Raw genomic sequence first — 18,177 nt, 5'->3', positions numbered from 1 at the left:
TTTGAGTTAGATAAAAATTTTGTTGAAAATTCAATTAACAAAAGCCCCCCCCCATGTAAAAAAATTGTCTTTTTTTTTTTTAAAACCAGTTCTACACCTCTTCCACACAACATAGGGCTACTGCCCTCATGCTTCTTCACAAACTGCCACAAGAGTGATAGCTTTTCTATGACAGCGTTAAAATTGCATATTACAGAACTGCTTATGCTAAGCAAAACCTTTTACCTTAAAGAGATGATTCCGAACAAATTGATTATTTCCATAATATAATAAACTGTATTAATTTACATACTGGAAAAATTCATGCTTAAAATAACTTTAAAAATACATGTTAAAATTCATAGGAAATTGCTCCAAGTTCATGTATAACTGAATTATCAGATTCAACTGCAGTTCTATAGGCAGACTGCTTCTAAGGCACTAATTCACAGAGATGAACTTAAAGCAATTTGCTAACAATTATTCTTACAAGGTGAAAAAAGTGAGGGAAGACCAACCAATGATAATAGTAAGAATGACTTTTCTATATCATATTTGGCACACTAGCTTTTAATATACAGTGGGACAACAGTATGCTAAATTTTCACTTTTCAACAAGAGAGACAATATTGAAAGTGCTAGTAATTTCTAATGGTACCATCACAAAGTATTTTGTTTAGAAACTAAGAACGGTTTTCTCCTTTCTCCCCTCTACCTTTGCTCAGTTGCAGAGCTGGTTTCTTCAGCTATGGTCTGGTTGGGCTTTGGGTGATCTGAAAAACTGATCAAATCAGCAACAGCAGGACTGGACACAGGTTTCTGCTCCAGAGGATCCGTGGTTAATGGAATGTTTCCACTATGTAAACTATCTCCAGATGTACTTTGTTTCAGAAAAAAGCTAAACAGTGACATGACCAAGAGAAAAGGGGAAAAAAGGCATTAAACGCATAAGTTTATGTACGTTTTTAAAAGTTTATTTTCCAAATAGTTACAATTACAAACATACAAAAGAAAAAAGAACTGTACATAAAATCCCCTCCAAAATCACAACAGTAAGACTTGCACTGAGCTTCAGAATGCCACTGAAGTCTTTACAGGATCACAGCCTTAGTTCTTGTTACTGTTGCAACTCAAAGCACAAATTAGAATATAGCAGATTTTTTTTTTCTAATATAGGGTGTAATTTTGTACTGGACCTCTAAGAGTCACAGCACAAAAGTCGCACTCGGGGGAAGATGGAACTAAAGTGACATTAAGATACCTTTTGTGTCTTTATTCTGGGATCTTCTGGTGGCCAGTGTAGCCCCCAGCATAACTTAGGCAGCCCGTGGGGCTTGCCTACATTATGTCAGTCCAAAGTAAACTGCATATGGCTGGCAATCCTGCCCAAAAACTTGGTAGTGCTATGTCTTGGAGCCCCATCTTTCCCACCATTGGTCCCACCTGTGAGAGCCCTGCTTTTGCAGTGTTTATGCCAGGAGAATTCTCCCCTGTCCAGATCCAGGGATTCTCCTGTCCTTTTACGCTGCCACAGCTGCTTCCAGGAGCGAGGCTGTGCAGGAAGAATCTTTCCTGTTAATTTTAGCAGCATTTTTTCAGGAAAAAAGTGTCCCTATCTAGCAATTTAGTTGGAGGATTCTCTGCACTTTGAAGTCTTTAAACCATGGTTTGAGGACTTCAATAGCTCAGACATAGGTGAGAGGTTTATTATCACAGGAGTGGGTGGGTGAGATTCTGTGGCCTGTGTTGTGTAGGAGCTCAGACTAGATGATCATAATGGTCCCTTCTGGCCTTAATATCTATGAATCTATGACGTCCCTCTCACATTACTACAAATACAGAGAGAGAACACCAAACATGCAAAGTTAGTCCACATGCTACCCTGCTCTGCCATTTGCAGAGATACCGAAACCAAAGTGGACTTTTTTTTTTTAAAGTAACCACTTAAAACAATATTTTGTTATTTCACAATAAAGAGATTTGCTACATCAAGACCACGTATAATTAAGTATGCAACATAAACATGATCTTGTTTTCCTAGTGATCTTCTATGCATAAGCTTTATAGATACTTTGGCTTTCCCAGGCTTATTTAAGTCATAAGGAATGGGTAGCTTATAGCTAGTTCATACCACTAATGACATGTGCTGTGTGAGATCATTTTAAAATTATGTTCAGATTGTGAGATTTTTGTCATCTGTCTTCACCATTCAGTTCAATGCGGCAGAATACAAAGCTGTTGGAAAGGCTGTACATAAAAAGGCACTCTGGGCTATGGGTCTCATAGTCCTGTTAATTAGCCCAATTTAAAACTGATATCCTGCAATAACGTGACTCTTGCTAAACCAGTCTTGGAGGGAAAAACCTTGCTTGATGAAGTTTACAAAGTGTTCCATATATAAAGCCTTTTTGAAAAGCTTGTTTAAAAAGCTGTACATACACTAGCCTTGATTTAAGAAAAACAAAACAAAAAACAGACAGATATTCTGCCTTCCAAATGGTAACAGTTATGGAACACACACTCAAGAAAATGAGATGTTTGGCAAGTGTAAATGATGAACCTGAGAGTTCAGTCCTTTCTAGCTGCAGTTACTATAATCTTCAATGGCTTACGATATTTTTAGTATGCTTTATCCCAATCATGATTGTACAAACAGGGAAACTGCTAGTGACTTGCCCCAGCTGTGTATGGTAATAAGTATCTTTGTTTTGTTCCCTCCCCTAAAGGGCCTTAACATCTGAATATGAATAATTTTATCACACAGCATACATTTTGAAGTTGTGTAAAGTGGGAAAAGTAAAGCTCTTGGCAAATTCCTACTAACCTCGCACATCGACGCAAGTCTTTAAATTCCACATTAAGAAGAGGTAAGAAGGTACTTTTACAAAATGGACATGTGGTGTTCAAGTTAGAGTCATCTGCAGCCCATCCAGCCATAATTTCTTCATCATAAACCAATGCACCGCAAACTCTGCACTGAGAACAGCTTGACATCAAGACCTACAACAGAGAATGATTATTAGCCTTTTTTAAACAGTTTTATAGGTGTAGCGCACACAGTGGCCCAGCAGATATGGGAAGAGGACAGTCTGAAGATCTGGGTTCTATTCTCAGCCCTGCCACTTACTCGCTATGCTAAAGGCCACTTGGTTAGCCTTTTTGTGGATTGCGGTCTATCTATAAAATGGGAACAACATTCATCCATTTTGTCATGTGATTTGAGATCTATTAAAAGCACTATGTAAGTGCTAAATAAATAAGAACAGCTTTTATTCAGCAATTACATGCCACTTTGACACATTCAACGAACATGAAGCATAGAAACATTAACACTGACAAAATGCCTCTAAAGTGTTTATTATAAGTCTGTACATTTCTGTTTTTACTAGGTCTTTACAAATAAGGACACTTTGTAAAAGCTTCACACATTGAAAACATGGATGTGTGGAGGAACACTGATGAAATCTGCAGCTTTTCTCAATCTCTATCACACGGCAGGAAGGAGTTCAGATGCACATACTTACTCCTTTTACCTCGTCTATAACGAGATACAATACTGTAGAATTATACATAAAACAAATTCCACACATGGAGTTGGTATATGATGTTGAAACATAGCTTGATGCCAATGTTAAGTTTTGTAGTTCTAGCTGTGATCAGGGATGATGTGGGATACATTCAGATAGTAATGTGAGACGGAGATATGTTTTGCTGTTTTTTCCTTGGTTGGTTGAAGCAAGTTTTCACTGGTGGAAGTTCCAGGACTTGATTCTTTTAAAACTGGACCACACCAAGTACTGGAAGAGAACACGGTGTAGGGAAATAATTTTGCACTGTCAAGGGGGATGGACTATATGACCTCAAGTCTTTTCAAGTCTATTTTCTAGGACTCCCATTTTCTTGGAGTTTCATTCTTTGAACACAATGGGTTGCACTTCAAAGTCTGTAGTAAGGATTTTCTTTTACTATCCTTTACTTTTCATCTCACTATGTAGTGCAACAGTTAGGCTCCTCAATCCTCCAAGACAGGGGTGGCCAACCTGTGGCTCCGGAGCCACATGTGGCTATTCAGAGGTTAATATGCGGCTCCTTGCATAGCTCTGGGGCTGGCGCTACAGGCGCCAACTTTCCAATGTGCTACAGGGTCTCATTGCTCAATCCCTGGCTCTGCCCCAGGCCCCGGCCCCACTCCACTCCTTCCCCCAAGGCCCCCGCCCCTTCCCCTGAGTCTGCTGCACCCTTGCTCCTCCTCCCCCAACCCCCTCCAGCCTCCTGCACACCACAAACAACTGATCGCGGCAGGTGGGAGGCGCAGAGATAGAGGATTAGGTGCTGAACGGTGGTGCTGCTGGCGGGTGGGAGACACTGGGGGCGGGAGGGGGCTGCTGATGTGTTACTGTGGCTCTTTGGCAATGCACATTGGTAAATTCTGGTTCCTTCTCAGGTGCAGGTTGGCCACCCCTGCTCCAGGAGATCTAACAGCTGTTTAAAAGAACAAGGAGTCTGGTGGCACCATGTGAAGAAGTGGGTTTTTTACCCACAAAAGCTTATGCCCGAATAAATCTGTTAGTCTATAAGGTGGCACCAGACTCCTTGTTGTTTTTGTGGATACAGACTAACACGGCTACCCCCGATACTGTTTAAAAGAGAGACTGTTTGGGTCCTAGATATCTGAACTGAAAGAGTTGCAGGAACTGCTATCATGAGGCAAAGCTGTTTGTGTTAGTATGTAGACATCAAACAAAAGGTAAAAATGCACCAATAGGCAGCGATGGGAGATGCTGAAGGCAGCACACTAATTCAGTTTCCCATTAGGCCTTGTCTACACTACCTCAGTAAGTTTACCTGAGTTACGTTACTCCAGCTACGTGAATAACGTAACTGGAGTCAACATAGCATAGGTCGACTTACCATGGTGTCTACACCGTGCTGCATAAACAGGAAACACTCTCCCTTCGACTTATCTTACTCTTCTCGTTTCCATGGAGAACTGGAGTCATCAACCGGAGAGCACTCTGCTGTTCATTTAGCGTGCCTTCACCAGACCTGCTAAATCGACCCCCGCTGCATCTATCACAGCAGTGTACGTGTAGACATGGCCTTAACAAGGAGTAGTTATCAAAGAAGAATGATTCTGAGGGAACTTAGTTGTTCCTCCCCTTTGTTTATTTAAATTCATTTGTATTTAAATTATTGTAGGATTTGACGCTGAAAGGTGTTGCACTCCTCCTAATGAAGTTAACAGAATGAAAGGGCATTTTGGATCATGAGAATATAAGCAGCCCGTGTATTGAGTGTGTTTCTTCATACCAAAATATTTTTTTAAATCAAAACTGAGACATCATTTTACCTCCATTGCACAGTTCTGGAAGATGCTGGACAAACTAGTATTGTGGGAGGATCCATGTTCTGACTTCTCAGAGTCCAGACCTTTCATACTTCTCGGGAATGAAACCTCACCTGTAAAGGAGTAGTTAGATTCTTTATCCAAAGTAAGTGAAGTTTATTTTTCTTCAAATGGAAAGTTTCACTAACACAGGGGGAAAAAAAGTGACATTGCCAACACTACAGAAGAATTCATTCCAAGGTTCTGTATGAGTAAGTTTATAGCAGTAATATTGTTATGTAAACATTACAATAGAGTCCGTATTTGCCATCAGCATTTCCAAGTAGTATTTGTGCATCATTAATAAATATATTATATAATATATATATTGGCACAAGAAAACTGGGGAAAAGTAAAAATGATAGGAATGATACGTCTAACAGATTTAACCAAAGAGAAAGGAAACTGAAGAGCAAAATGAATTGTCCATGTATTTGTTATTGTATAATGCCTATATCTCTTGAATATTGATATACCCACACAAAGAACAAGAAAATGAAACCAATGAGAAGAAACACCAAGCTAGGGGTGCAAGTGTCACATCAGGTGCTCACTGGCCATGGCTGAGCCAAAAACTAGGATAAGCCTGTGGGTGATATTAAGGGTTGAGGGTGGAGTCAACTTTTTTTTGGGGGGGGGGGGTGAATAAAGAAAACTACCCTAGCAAAACCCTCAAAATCCTGCTGCCCAAGTGGAGTATAGGCTGGGATCAGTTCCAGAGAGGAAAACCCCATTAGTCCCATTTGTTCAGAGTCCCGGTCAACTTCTGCCACTCACAGCGGGCAGTCTTGACGGAGCCTTTCCTTTCCAAGGAATTCCCTCATCTGCAGGCTGCAATCCTTAGGTCTGCAACCCATCTCCCTCTAGGCATGTGCGTTCCCCTGGTTAGGGCAGCTGCTCTCCAAACCTGACTCTTCTCCCTTATATAATATTCCCTTCTGATGAGCAATACGTGGAAGGCCCTCCCTCTAGACTTAACATTTCTAGTAGATGTTGTAGGATGGGGCTAATTTAAGGCCCAATATCCAGGACAGACCATTAGCCCCTTCCTGTCCTGGGCCAGAGTGGTTTGTAATCCTAGTCACTGAGGATATTAAGGTTCATTCAGTTTTAGAATTGAGAATAAGACACCAAACAATGTACATACTTAGATATACCCAGTAACCACTTCAGATCTTCACAACAACTCAGCACCCAGCAGCTCCTATTATTCAAAATGGTGCTGAGCACTTTTGAAGATCTGGCCACATCATTTAGATGGCTAAATGAGAGCTCTTTGGAAAATCTGGCTGCTCATTTTTTAATATTAATATTCTGGGCGTACTCATGTATAGAAAGCTGATTTTACATGAATAAGTAGGTTTAGCATAGCTATAAGAATTAGACAAAAAAGAAAAGATGTAATATCTTCCTGGCTCTCCAGACTCAGGAAATCCTGTTATAGCTGACCATCTTGTACAAAGCACTATGAACATATTTCGTTCTACATAACAAAGAGATGTATTCACTATGTCGTACCTACAAGAAAAGGCTATTTGTCTTTCCAAAATGCATCAACTCACATTTGCAGATAAATTCTCGTTTGATAGTGCTACTGATCCCATTGCATTGAGCCATTTCACTCTTGTACTGATGAACAACAGCTTCTCCTTTTCATTATGTTCCAAAAATAGTGAATTAGGAAGGAAAAATTCAAACCTGTTGTGTAGTGCTGTTTTCCTACATCTCCGCTGCTGTTGCTGCTGCCAAGACTGGTAGTGCTTTGTGTGAGTTCACTGGTTACCAACCCAGGGATTCCTGGTTTTGGTAACAGACTGTCTCCTAAAATACGATCTTCAAAACCAGCAGGAAAGGTGAAGTCTGGTCGATGGGTTTCTTCCTTTAATTCAGAAAGAAGGAACTTAACATTTTTTTCCAATATTTCCAGAACTACATGTACTGTATTTCTTTGCCATTTAATCATTATTAAAAGTAATTCATGCAGCACTATAGGTTTACACTCTTTACAAAACAGATTAAGTCTCATCCCCTGACCACACAGTACAACTGAGTCAAGTCATACAGGCAAGAAAACACATTGGCCAAGCGTTCATGGAAGAAAGCACACTGCAGACTACTGGTGGTAAAGAGAGCGGACAGAAGAGAGTTTTAAGAAAGGATTTGAAGGATGAGAATATTCTTGACAAAACAGAACATTGATTGTTTCCAGGCGCAGGGATCAGGGAGAAAAACAGGTGCAAAGTCCAAGGTGGGGAGAACCAAGAGCAAAAGCAGGATAAAAAGAAAGGAATGGTAGTTGAAGTAAAGGAGAGCACAGACATAGGTGAGGGCAAGAGTTTGTAGGGCCTTGGAAGTGAGGACAAACTGAGTTTCTGGTAAAAGGAAATAAAAGGGGATCTAAAGAGTGGAGTGACAACAGTTAAAATGGCAGGAGAAGATGATTATTTGAGCAATTGCATTTTGGATAGACTGGAAAGGGACAGAGGAGAATGGCAGAAAGACCAAAAAAAGCAAGTTACAGTTTTGGATATAGGGAAGAGTCAGAAAGATGACCTAGAAGTTGTGATCCTGAGAGACAAGGGGAACAGTGTAGTTGTTAAACAGCAGAGAAGGGTGACAAAGGACAAGGATGAGAAAGAAAGAATAAGAAACTCAGGTTTGAATAGCCAGAGTTTGTATGTGACATCCCAGACGGACAGGACAGAGAGGCAGCTATTTAAGATGCAAGACTTGATAGTGCAGAATTCTCGGCACAGGGGAGGTTGCTGAGATACAAAGAGAGACGGGGACTGAGCAGAATGCCTGAGGGATGCCAAAATAGGATGGGAGATGAAATGATGAAGCAAATACTGAAGGAAAAATCAGCAAGGTAGAAAGACAGCCAGGAAAACCCAGTCATGGAAGCCAAGTGAGGAAGGAAAGAAAAGGAGTAAGTGATAATTTTCATAGGCATCAGACAGATCAAGACGACTAAGGGCTTATCTACATTATCTGCAGGATCGATAGGCAGTAATCAATCCAGTGGGGGTCAATTTATTGTGTCTAATCTAGACGCGATAAATCAACCGCCGAGCGCTCTCCTGTCGACTCTGGTACTCCACCAGAGCGAGAGGTGCGGGCGGAGTCGACAGGGGAGCATCAGCTGTTGACTCACCACAGTGAGTAGATCTAAGTACGTCCACTTCAGCTGTGTTATTCACGTAGCTTAAGTTGCGTAACTTAGATAGATCCCCCGCACTCCCAGCGTAGAGCCGGCCTAAGGAAAAAGCTGTGCATTTTGGATTTAGTTAAAAGGACATTAATAGTGACCTTGGTTAGGGCAGTTTCAAGCAGAGTGGAAAGAACAGAAGCCAGGTTGGTGGGGGATTAGAAAACTGGAAGAGAGGGAATCCAGGCAGCATGAGTAAATAATATGCTCCAGGAATTTGGAGAGAAAACTTAGGAGAAAGAGAGAGACAGCAGCTAGAGAGGCAAATTGGATCAAGAGTCTTTTCAAGAGGGGAATATATTTAATTTACAGATATAAAGACATAACATGCATTGGGAGGTAGGGGAAGGAGAGAGAATAGATTAAAAAAATCATGCCTCCCCTTTGGATTGAGTTCTAGTGCTTCCCCTTGAATCAGTTTAGTCCCCTCCCCTCTCCCCATTCTCCTAATTTGTCGTCTCCAATTTCCTGAAGGATGCTGTTTAATCATACTGCCTGGATGTCCTCTACCAACTTTCTGTTTTTAAATCCCCAATCTACCACCAATTTAGCTTCTTTAAACTCTGGAATTCAATTTATCTTCACTACAAAAGCCCTTGGGGAAAAAAAATCACATATAGTATCATATAATAATGTAATAAGTCTTGATCTGGTTTCATGCAGTATTTTGATAAATGATGACCACTTTAAAGTGATTTTTGCTCACAGTTTCTTAAATAAAACAATTGCTGAGGATGACAGGCCATAGTTTTCATCTCTAGTGCTATAAGAACACTTAAAAAAAAGCCAAAAAATTATGCTTGACTCAACAAAAAATAAAAATTGAACAAACAGATTATGAAAAATAAGGCACCTTAAATAGTCAAATATCTTGAATAGCAATGCCCCCTTCTACACAGGAAGTATCAAACTAAAATCTACTTGCCTCATCATCCGAGTAGTTATATTGTGAGGTTACAGCACCCCACATCCTATTGGCTACATTAACTGCTTGTTTCACTCCAGACTTCAGAACATCTATTTTCGGTCCAGAGAGTATATTGTCCAGCTTCAGATTGGATAAACTTGTTACCACAGACCCCAGTGAGCCATGCTGTGAAGAGCGACCCAACACCGATAATGATGAAGGCCTCTCCTTTTGGACTCGTGAATGGGTTTGTTGCTTTGGTCTCCCTGTAAAGGTTTTAGACCTGGAAACTAAAGGACTTTTCCGATTTTCACTCTTCTCTGGGGCTGGTGGGACAGAATCTGAAGGTAGGCTTGATCTCCTCTCTAGGGAGCGATCAAGTGTACTAGAGGCTGTTGCCTCTCCGTTCTCTTGCTTGTGGAGCTCCATGCTGGAAGACTTGCTACCCAGGGGGCTCTTTAGATTCATATAGCTTTCGATTTCATCTGCCAGATTACGTGCTACAACTGGTGACACAATCTTTTCTTCAGGCTCTGGGGGTTTTGGTTCTATACTCTCAGTAGCCAGCAAAGATAAAGGGTCCAAGCCCACTTCAACATCTTCCCTTTCAACAGGCTTAATCACTCCATAGAAGCTATTCCTTTTAGTCACTGCATCTCTGGCATCTGTTTTCTGGTTTGGGGGCTGATCACCATCCAGAAGTTTGGCGTGAATGTTCTCTGCTTTGGCTGCACTGTCCTCACCTCCATTCTCAAGGTGCTCTTGCCCTTCCTCAGGCTCCTCCAGCACTGAAGGCGACTTATGCTCTAGTTCCTCAGCACCTTCGCTCACATGAGTCCTGGTGCCACTCCGCCCAGAGACCTGCTGGTCACCCATACTGCCAAAGCTACTGGATTTACTAGTGTGAGGGGGTGAAGTTTTGGCCCCGGATAAAGCTGCTGTGAGGATCTTGGCATCTGCTCCCATCATTATCGCTATTTCACTAGAGCTCAAGTCCAAACTGCCTTTCTTCAGCAGCATACCTGCTCTGCTTTCAGTGCTAAAACTGCAGCTCCTCTCTGAAAAGAGCTTTTGCCTCTTCTGCCCTTTTTCACCTGTTTTCTTGGGAGAAGCATCATTAAAGACTGAATCTTCAACTGGATCCTGAGTTATAAAGAGTGGGCTAGATGCAGTTCCTAAAAAGAAAGCACATGGCATTAATGTAATACCTTGTTTCCCCCCAACATATACTGCTAAGGAAATAATTTAAATAAAGGTCATATGGTCTGGGTTATTTAAAAATTTTACAAGTTTCCTAATAAGAAAGCGGTAAATATACTTTAGAGCAATTCTAAAAAGTACCACTGAGTCACAAATTAAGTGTGGAAAGATTAAAGTTAAAGTTAGCGCTTTAGTTACTGATGCATACTATTAGCCTGCATGAGCAGGCTGCAGCACCCAAGCAAAGATGGACATTTGTCACTCCCTCTTTCCACCAAGCTCAGTGGCCCACCTGCTTCCCTTTGCATCATTTCTTTTCCCAAAAAGGGTGGACTCCACCCTCTGTATGCTCGGTTTATTGCCAGTGTTTTTAGCTCTCAGAAGAGTGGGGTTTATCTGCATCGGCTGTGGCGCTGCTTCTAAGACAACACTGAAGCACGCAGGACAAATAATTCTGTGGAGTCTTTAAGTCCCCAAGACATCTACTGCATAGGTCAAGAACACAGATACATGCTTTTGGAGAAAGGACCACCATAACTGGAGAAGGGCAATTCAGGATTGATCTGTCATGAACTCACCATGGTAGTCCTAGCGCTACTCCAGATTCCTTCTTTAATAGCCTCCTTCTTAGCTTATGCCTAAAGTTGCCTTTGTACTGACAGCACCAAACCTCTGAATATTACAGTACACTTCACTTCAGTCAGGATTACCCAGACAATTAATGTAAGCCTAATGAAACTTAATGGCAGTAACAACTGCTTAGTGGGTATAGTGACTCTACTTCAATGGGATTCCATTAGGTGCTTAGCTCTGTATGTGTCTCAATCTCACACTGATTCTGTCTGTTCCTTTAACAGCTGTCAGTTCCCTTAGCTGTCGTGTGCAGCAAGTCTATGAGGTGCTTTACCACCGCCTGAGTCAATCTTCCCACACCAATTACATGCTGACCTAGCACTCTGGGACTCTTGCAGCTGTCCCTGCCACCAAGGCTGGGGAGCAGGTAGTAAGCTGTATTCCTATCACAGGACAGAGAATGTCCACTCCATGGGTCTTCACAGTAAGGTGACACACGTGCTGCATCTCTGCAAATCCCAGATAGTAACGTTAAAGTTAAAATGGTGTCTTCTAGTAATTGGTAATTCCACTTGTCGGGACAAAAGACCATTCACCAACAATTAGCAATAGTAACAACAACGATACTGCCTCTTACATAGCGTTTTCCATCCATAGATCTCAAACTGCTTTACAGGAGAAGGCAAATACTGCCATTTTACAGATACAAAACAGAGGAGCAGAGGGGTGAAATGACTTACCCAAGGACACACAGCAAGTCAGTGACAGAGCAAGGAATACAGCCCAAGTCTCCTGACTCCCCTCTACACTGTCTTGTCCCTGGGACCATATTATCAGTTCAAGATTCCATTTACCAAACATCCAAGTTAAACAAACAACAAGAAGCCAGAGGCAGTTGCAAATTTTGTTGATAACAGTTATGTTAAACAATATACTCAGTAACTCACCACTGCTGTTTTTCCTGCCAGTGCTATCAAAAATGCCAGATGGAACTTTCACAATACTGCTTCCCCACACAGGTGGTTCTGCTGAATTGTGAGGTTCTGCACTCTGCTGATGCTTTTCACCAGTACCACCAACCTCTAGAGTAAGAAAAACCCATCTTTAATTATGCTGTCTAAACAAATAAGTTGATCTGCATTGTTTTGGAAGATACATTTTAGACAAAACGTACAAGCTGTTTTCTTCTTAGTACAGTGCCCACAGATGCCAATCCTTCTAGGCACTGAGCATTTCTTGTAATTAATTCAATACATTCCACAGTCTGCAGGATTTGCCTCTATAAGAACAGCTTTTCTCTCACCAGCTGCACTGTGTGGATGAAGTATTGCAGGCGGCATACAGCAAAAGAGGGAACAAACGTTCTCAGACCTTCATATATGGATTTTGTATAAGTGATTATATTATTGTGAACAGCAATAATTGCTTCACAAGTCAAGAGCAGGTGCACACAAATTATGCCTATAACTACAGTTTAATATGTTCAAAAAGAAAAAAATAGATGGTTCTTCAAACTACAGGAAAATGTCTACAGAAAACTAAGAAAAGGACCCATAAAACCAAGAGATAATTAGGTTCTTCACTTGTATTGTGCCTTGGTATCATTCTTAGCGTAGACAACATCAGCCATTGTTCTGAGGCACTCTGACACTGAAAGACAACTGCAGTACCTAAGTGTGACATCAAGTTACCTTGGACCTATATGGTAGGCTTCCGTGCAAAGCATGGCTAAGCACAGGACAGGGAGCTAGTATAAAGATTCTAGAGCTCACTAACTCAGATTCCATCCATGTTAGTACTACTACGACTAATTTGTACTATGGTAGCACCAGAGACCGCAGCTGAAATTAGGGCCTCATTGTGTGTGCTACACCTTTACAAACGCATAGTAAGAGGCAGACACTGCAGTGAAGAGCTTAAAATCTAAGTAGACAAGACAGAAAACGGAGTTCTCCAAGGTCACAAAGCAGGTCAATGACAGAAATGGGACTAGAACCCAGGTCTCTTAAATTCTACTCCATTGACCAATCCAGGGGACCACATCATGAGCAAATCATTTAGCTTCAGTATTTAGGGAACAACTACTTGCCTTGGGTGTTGTGAGGATTAATGTTTATAAAGCACTTTGAAGATGAAAGGCAATATTAGTTTTAAGAAGTGGGCTATCGATTCTAGTCTTACACAGAATAATGTAGAAGGTTATCATGCTAGATATCAAGGCCTGGTCTACACTACAGAGTTAGGTTGATGTAAGACAGCTCATGTTGACCTTATTATGTCAGTGTCTACACTACAGCCTTGCTCCTACCAATGTAAGTGCCCTCCTACACTGACATCATAACTCCACCTCCATGGGAGGCATAGGACTTATGTTGGTGTAATCAGGACGATACACTGCGGGCTACCTACATTGGCTGGAACCATGAAATTGACAAGGAACCTGGGCTTACAGATGGGGCTATCACCCCAGAGCAGGTCAGGGGCTCTAGCTAGAGCTCAGCTGCCACCCGGGCTCCCAGCAGAGAGCCAGAGGGGAGGGAGGCAGCCGGGCTCCTGGTGGGCATGTAGCTGAGAGCCCAGGCTCTCAGCCCTCCACACTGCCCCTCTTAAGTCAGTGGAAGCACTCCTGCTGAGGATGTGTACCACCAACAGGAGGGCAGTGCGGACACGAACCACTGCAGTGGCTGTAAATTGACCTAACATAGATCAACTTAAGTTTGTAGTGTAGACATGCCCTAAGTATATCCATCAACACTGATAAGCACTTACATACCAACGTGAATGGTCTAGAAGCTTTATAAAGAGCAATGGAGCCTTGGTCAAGTCACACACATTCTGCCATGGCATCTCCATTTTATCGAATATGGCAGCTTTAAATATATTTCTTTTTAAAATGAATTTAGTGCTGGTGGGAACTGCCAGATTGATAATCCTGATGTTCTCTGCTCACAAAGCAGAGTAACATGACAATGACAGCACAAACTTAACTATTATTGGAGGTATATCAATGGGTAAGATTCCTGGGGGAGGGATAGCTCACTGGTTTGAGCATTGGCCTGCTAAACCCACAGTTGTGAGTTCAATCCTTGCAGGGGCCATTTAGGGATCTGAGGCAAAAATTGGGGATTGGTCCCGCTTCGAGCAGGGGGTTGGACTAGATGACCTCCTGAGGTCCCTTCCAACCCTGATATTCTATGATTCTAGTCTATGATAATATTTCAGTCTCATTTCAGTTGTTGGGTTTAGTACAGAGGTACTGAGCGTTATTGGTAGGCTGGGATACACAAGAGGTTAGACTAGACCATTTGGGAACCCTTCTGGCCTTAAATTCTATGACTATGAGTAAGGCTAAGATTCTGTCATGGTTATTTTTAGTAAAGGTCATGGACAGGTCATGGGCAATAAACAAAAATTCACGGAAGCCGTGACCTGTCTGTGACTTTTGCTGCTGCGGCTCCATGGTTTCCCCCACCACCATGGTGGCTGGGAGCTTTGGGGTTCCCCCTCAGCCCATGGCGGCTGGGAGCTGCAGGGTGACCATATTTCCCAAAGAGAAAATGAGACACCCAAGCCGCTCGCCTGAGGCGTCCCCTTCTCGCCATGCGAGGCTGTCGCCTGTCGCTGGAACCCTGAGGAGGGCCCCCTCAGGAATCTGTCACCTGTTGCTGGAACTTTTCAGGACCCCTATCTCTTGTCGCTGCTGTCTCCTTTCGCTGAAACCCTGCCAGGGTCCCACTGGCTGTCAGCTCCAGAGTCCTGAGAGCCCCTGGGGCTCAAACAGATGATATGACCTCCATGACATAAACGTAGCCTTAACTATGAGCCCTGACACAGGGTGAAACCAGAGGAATCATATCCACACCCATGCTGTGCTTTGCTTCTCGGCAGATAAGAGTGCCAAATGTGATTTAGGAACTGGACTTAGGCCACAGAAGAGTTAATTAACAAATGGTTGTTTGTGGTCCTTACTGACACGGATTGGATTCAAGCCAGCAACTCAGATATGATATAGCTGTACTTTATTTCCTATCCAAGGGATCAATTAAACAAGAAAGAATAATAAAAGACAATCATGTGGTGACTGTAATTTTGTGAATGTTTTAAATGGATTGGACAAATTTAAAAGAAACCCCTATCAATGTATATCTAAATACTTGACCTCCTGTTAGGTCTTCCATTTTACAAGAAGCAGCTTTTTCTGCTAGTGTCTCAGCTGCAAGAAGATTATCTCCATCATCCCTTATGAGTTCATCCTTGGATCCATAGCCTTGGTCTGATTGACCCCCTGTTGAAAAGAATACAAGCAAGTAGTCTAACAGTTTTCTGTTTTAAACTGAGAAATTCTGTTGCATGTTATTAACATATTTAAGTGCAACTTGTTTGTGCTACATCTAGTTTTTGCTAAAAAAGAAATTGAGTCAGGAGATCACCAATGCCTAGCACACAAAACACACACACAGTATTGAACTGGTAATGGTAAAAGCCAGAAAACAATAGCAAAGACAGGAATGAAAAAGCCTATTTTAGGTTTAATAGTCTATTTGCTACAATACACTACAGTATAGTACACTCTCAAAATGACTTGTACACTACAGAATTTGCTAAGTGCATCCCCACCAGTACGCTATGGTAGCTCATTTGAAAGGCAGGTTCTCGAGGGATGACTGATAAATTTTATACACTGCATGAACCAGAACCAAACGCCACAGAAACCAGACAATCACTCTGCTCTGGAATGAACTCTCAGAAAAATGACAACACACAGTATATCACCTGGGCGTGCACACTTTTCACAAAGCCATCAGTCCTAACCCTCAAAGGAAATCTGCACAACACTTTCAAAAGACGAGCCTGGGAGCTTAAATTTGTAACTTTGCTAGACACTAAAAACCATGGTCACTGAAAGACACTGGATGTATGGCTTATTACAACAACCTGTAACCCACTACCCACTTTCTGTTCTAGACTACAGGCATGTTAATGGGCCACTCCACCTTGAATGGTCCCTTATAATATATATGCTAACTACCTATGCTAAACTCTGTGTCTGATCTTGTGTTTAGCTTGACATACTCAGCACCTTTTCCAGGCCTGAAGAAAAGATCTGAAGAAAAGACCTCAAAAGCTGGTCTCTCTCACTAACAAAAGTTGGTCCAATAAAAAAAAAAAAAGATATTACCTCACCCACCTTGTTACTATAAAGTGTTCAGCCTAGACAGCTCGTCAACTTTACAGAAACCCAAAACTCAGCTATCATAACATCTGTGCTCTTTTTGCACCCAAAAAGGAACTTTTATGATGGAAATAGTGTTAACGGAGAACAGATGGGACTCATTCCATAGCATAACATACAGCATGTTGAGATCTATTTCCTAAACCTGCTTATTAGCAAGTCTTTGGATACATGAGCTTGTTTCAAAACACAGAGGTACAATGCAAATTACCCTCAAGTACCAAAGAAATTTCGCACGGCTCCTTAGTTACAAAGCTGAACAACAAACTTGCTCTGAATGCCTGATATAAGACCATACCTATCATGTTATCTCCATAGAACATACATGGAGAATAGCATTTAGCATTGATAAGAGTTAAAAAGCCTAAGTCACTAACAATTAATGTATGTTTTGCATCTATTCTACAAGCAACTTGATAAGTAAGAACGTTAGACATCCTTTGATCTTTATTTTCTTCTATCACCACTTTAGCCATGTAGAAATCTCCCCCCACACCCTCCTTGCACATAAGTGAAAATATCCTATCAATAAATGGGAAATTTACCTGCAGCAGTAACACTCAAAAGGCAGAATTAATGCACATGTGCATCCAAGGCTTCACACCATACAAGTCTGCACCCCACACCATGACAGTCAAGGACAAATGCAGCACCAAGAGAGCGCAGAGCAAGAAGCAGAGTAACAAAGAGCAGAGAGAAGGAAAATTCAGTCATCTAGACAAGTACATCAGGTACAGCTCAGGAATCAGTCTCAAGTTCTCTTTAAAGGAAGATTCAAGATATTAATAAATGAAAAAGGGTATGCGACAACCATATGCACAATAGGTCCTGTGATGCACGAATATATAGGAGGTTTAGTTGAATGTATGGTCTGGGGTATAATCAGATTTACAGTAAGGAAGAACTGTAACTGTCACCTCAGGTAATTTTCTGGGGGTGAATTATTTCATCCTAATTTGTCTGTTAGAGTACACACCATATTACGTGCAGAGCTTCTCTCTGGCTTTTCAAACGTATTTCCAGTCTCAGGCACTCTCCCAAAGATTATATGTATGATAAAGTTCAGATAATTTACAATTTTAATTCTGAAGTTCTGCAAACCATGGTAGCAGTTTGCAAACTGTAATTTGAAAAGTATGCACTACAGTGATCAAACATACATACCAGATTCTGGAATTTTAATTACCCTCAATTAATATTAAAGAGAGATTTGAAAACAATGGTCTCCAATTATGTCTGAGCAACTTTTTCACCCTCACTTGTAAACACAAATGAGAGTTTACACACAAAGTTTATTTTAGTCCAGTAGATTTTATCATTAGTGTGCATGAGTAATTGCCAGCAAGAATTGCTAATGCTCATAATTAAAGGCTTGGAGATTTCTCTTAAAAAAAAAGTCACAAAATTAAAATATGGACCATGTGACTGCTTCACCAGCAATACAAGTACAAAAAATAAGTTTAAAGAGTTAGTCATTCTGCCATGGTTTACTCTACATTGAGCATGGAGTACCAATGTGCAATAAAGAGGAATATCCTGCAACTACTGTATATTTCCTTTTCTACAAGTATATTCAGCCATTCATATCGCACCACCTCAGGAAGAGGGGGAAAGTGTTTAAGGGGGAAAGAATCAGCAGGAGAGGACAGAGAAGTTTGCTGTCGGTGGAACTGTTAGTCGTGAAACCCAGC

General features: G+C 41.5%; 1 protein-coding gene across 4 annotated transcripts in view; it reads right to left on the bottom strand.

The window, feature by feature from the left end:
• DENND4C (DENN domain containing 4C) overlaps window positions 1-18,177 on the bottom strand; it is a 122,636-nt gene that overhangs the window by 16,131 nt on the left and 88,328 nt on the right. For all 4 annotated transcript variants that reach the window (XM_084629303.1, XM_084629306.1, XM_084629304.1 and 1 more), the window contains 7 exons: window positions 15,413-15,538; window positions 12,201-12,335; window positions 9,495-10,655; window positions 7,064-7,240; window positions 5,330-5,439; window positions 2,804-2,979; window positions 695-877 (listed from right to left, as the gene is read on the bottom strand). In XM_084629303.1, coding sequence (XP_084485429.1) covers window positions 695-877; window positions 2,804-2,979; window positions 5,330-5,439; window positions 7,064-7,240; window positions 9,495-10,655; window positions 12,201-12,335; window positions 15,413-15,538 — 2,068 coding nt within the window. The remainder of the gene's footprint in view (window positions 1-694; window positions 878-2,803; window positions 2,980-5,329; window positions 5,440-7,063; window positions 7,241-9,494; window positions 10,656-12,200; window positions 12,336-15,412; window positions 15,539-18,177) is intronic.

This window comes from Lepidochelys olivacea (genome assembly GCF_965140295.1).
Source record: "Lepidochelys olivacea isolate rLepOli2 genome assembly, chromosome: 5".
In the NCBI taxonomy this organism is placed as follows: domain Eukaryota; kingdom Metazoa; phylum Chordata; order Testudines; family Cheloniidae; genus Lepidochelys; species Lepidochelys olivacea.
This window is presented reverse-complemented; position numbering and strand designations above follow the sequence as displayed.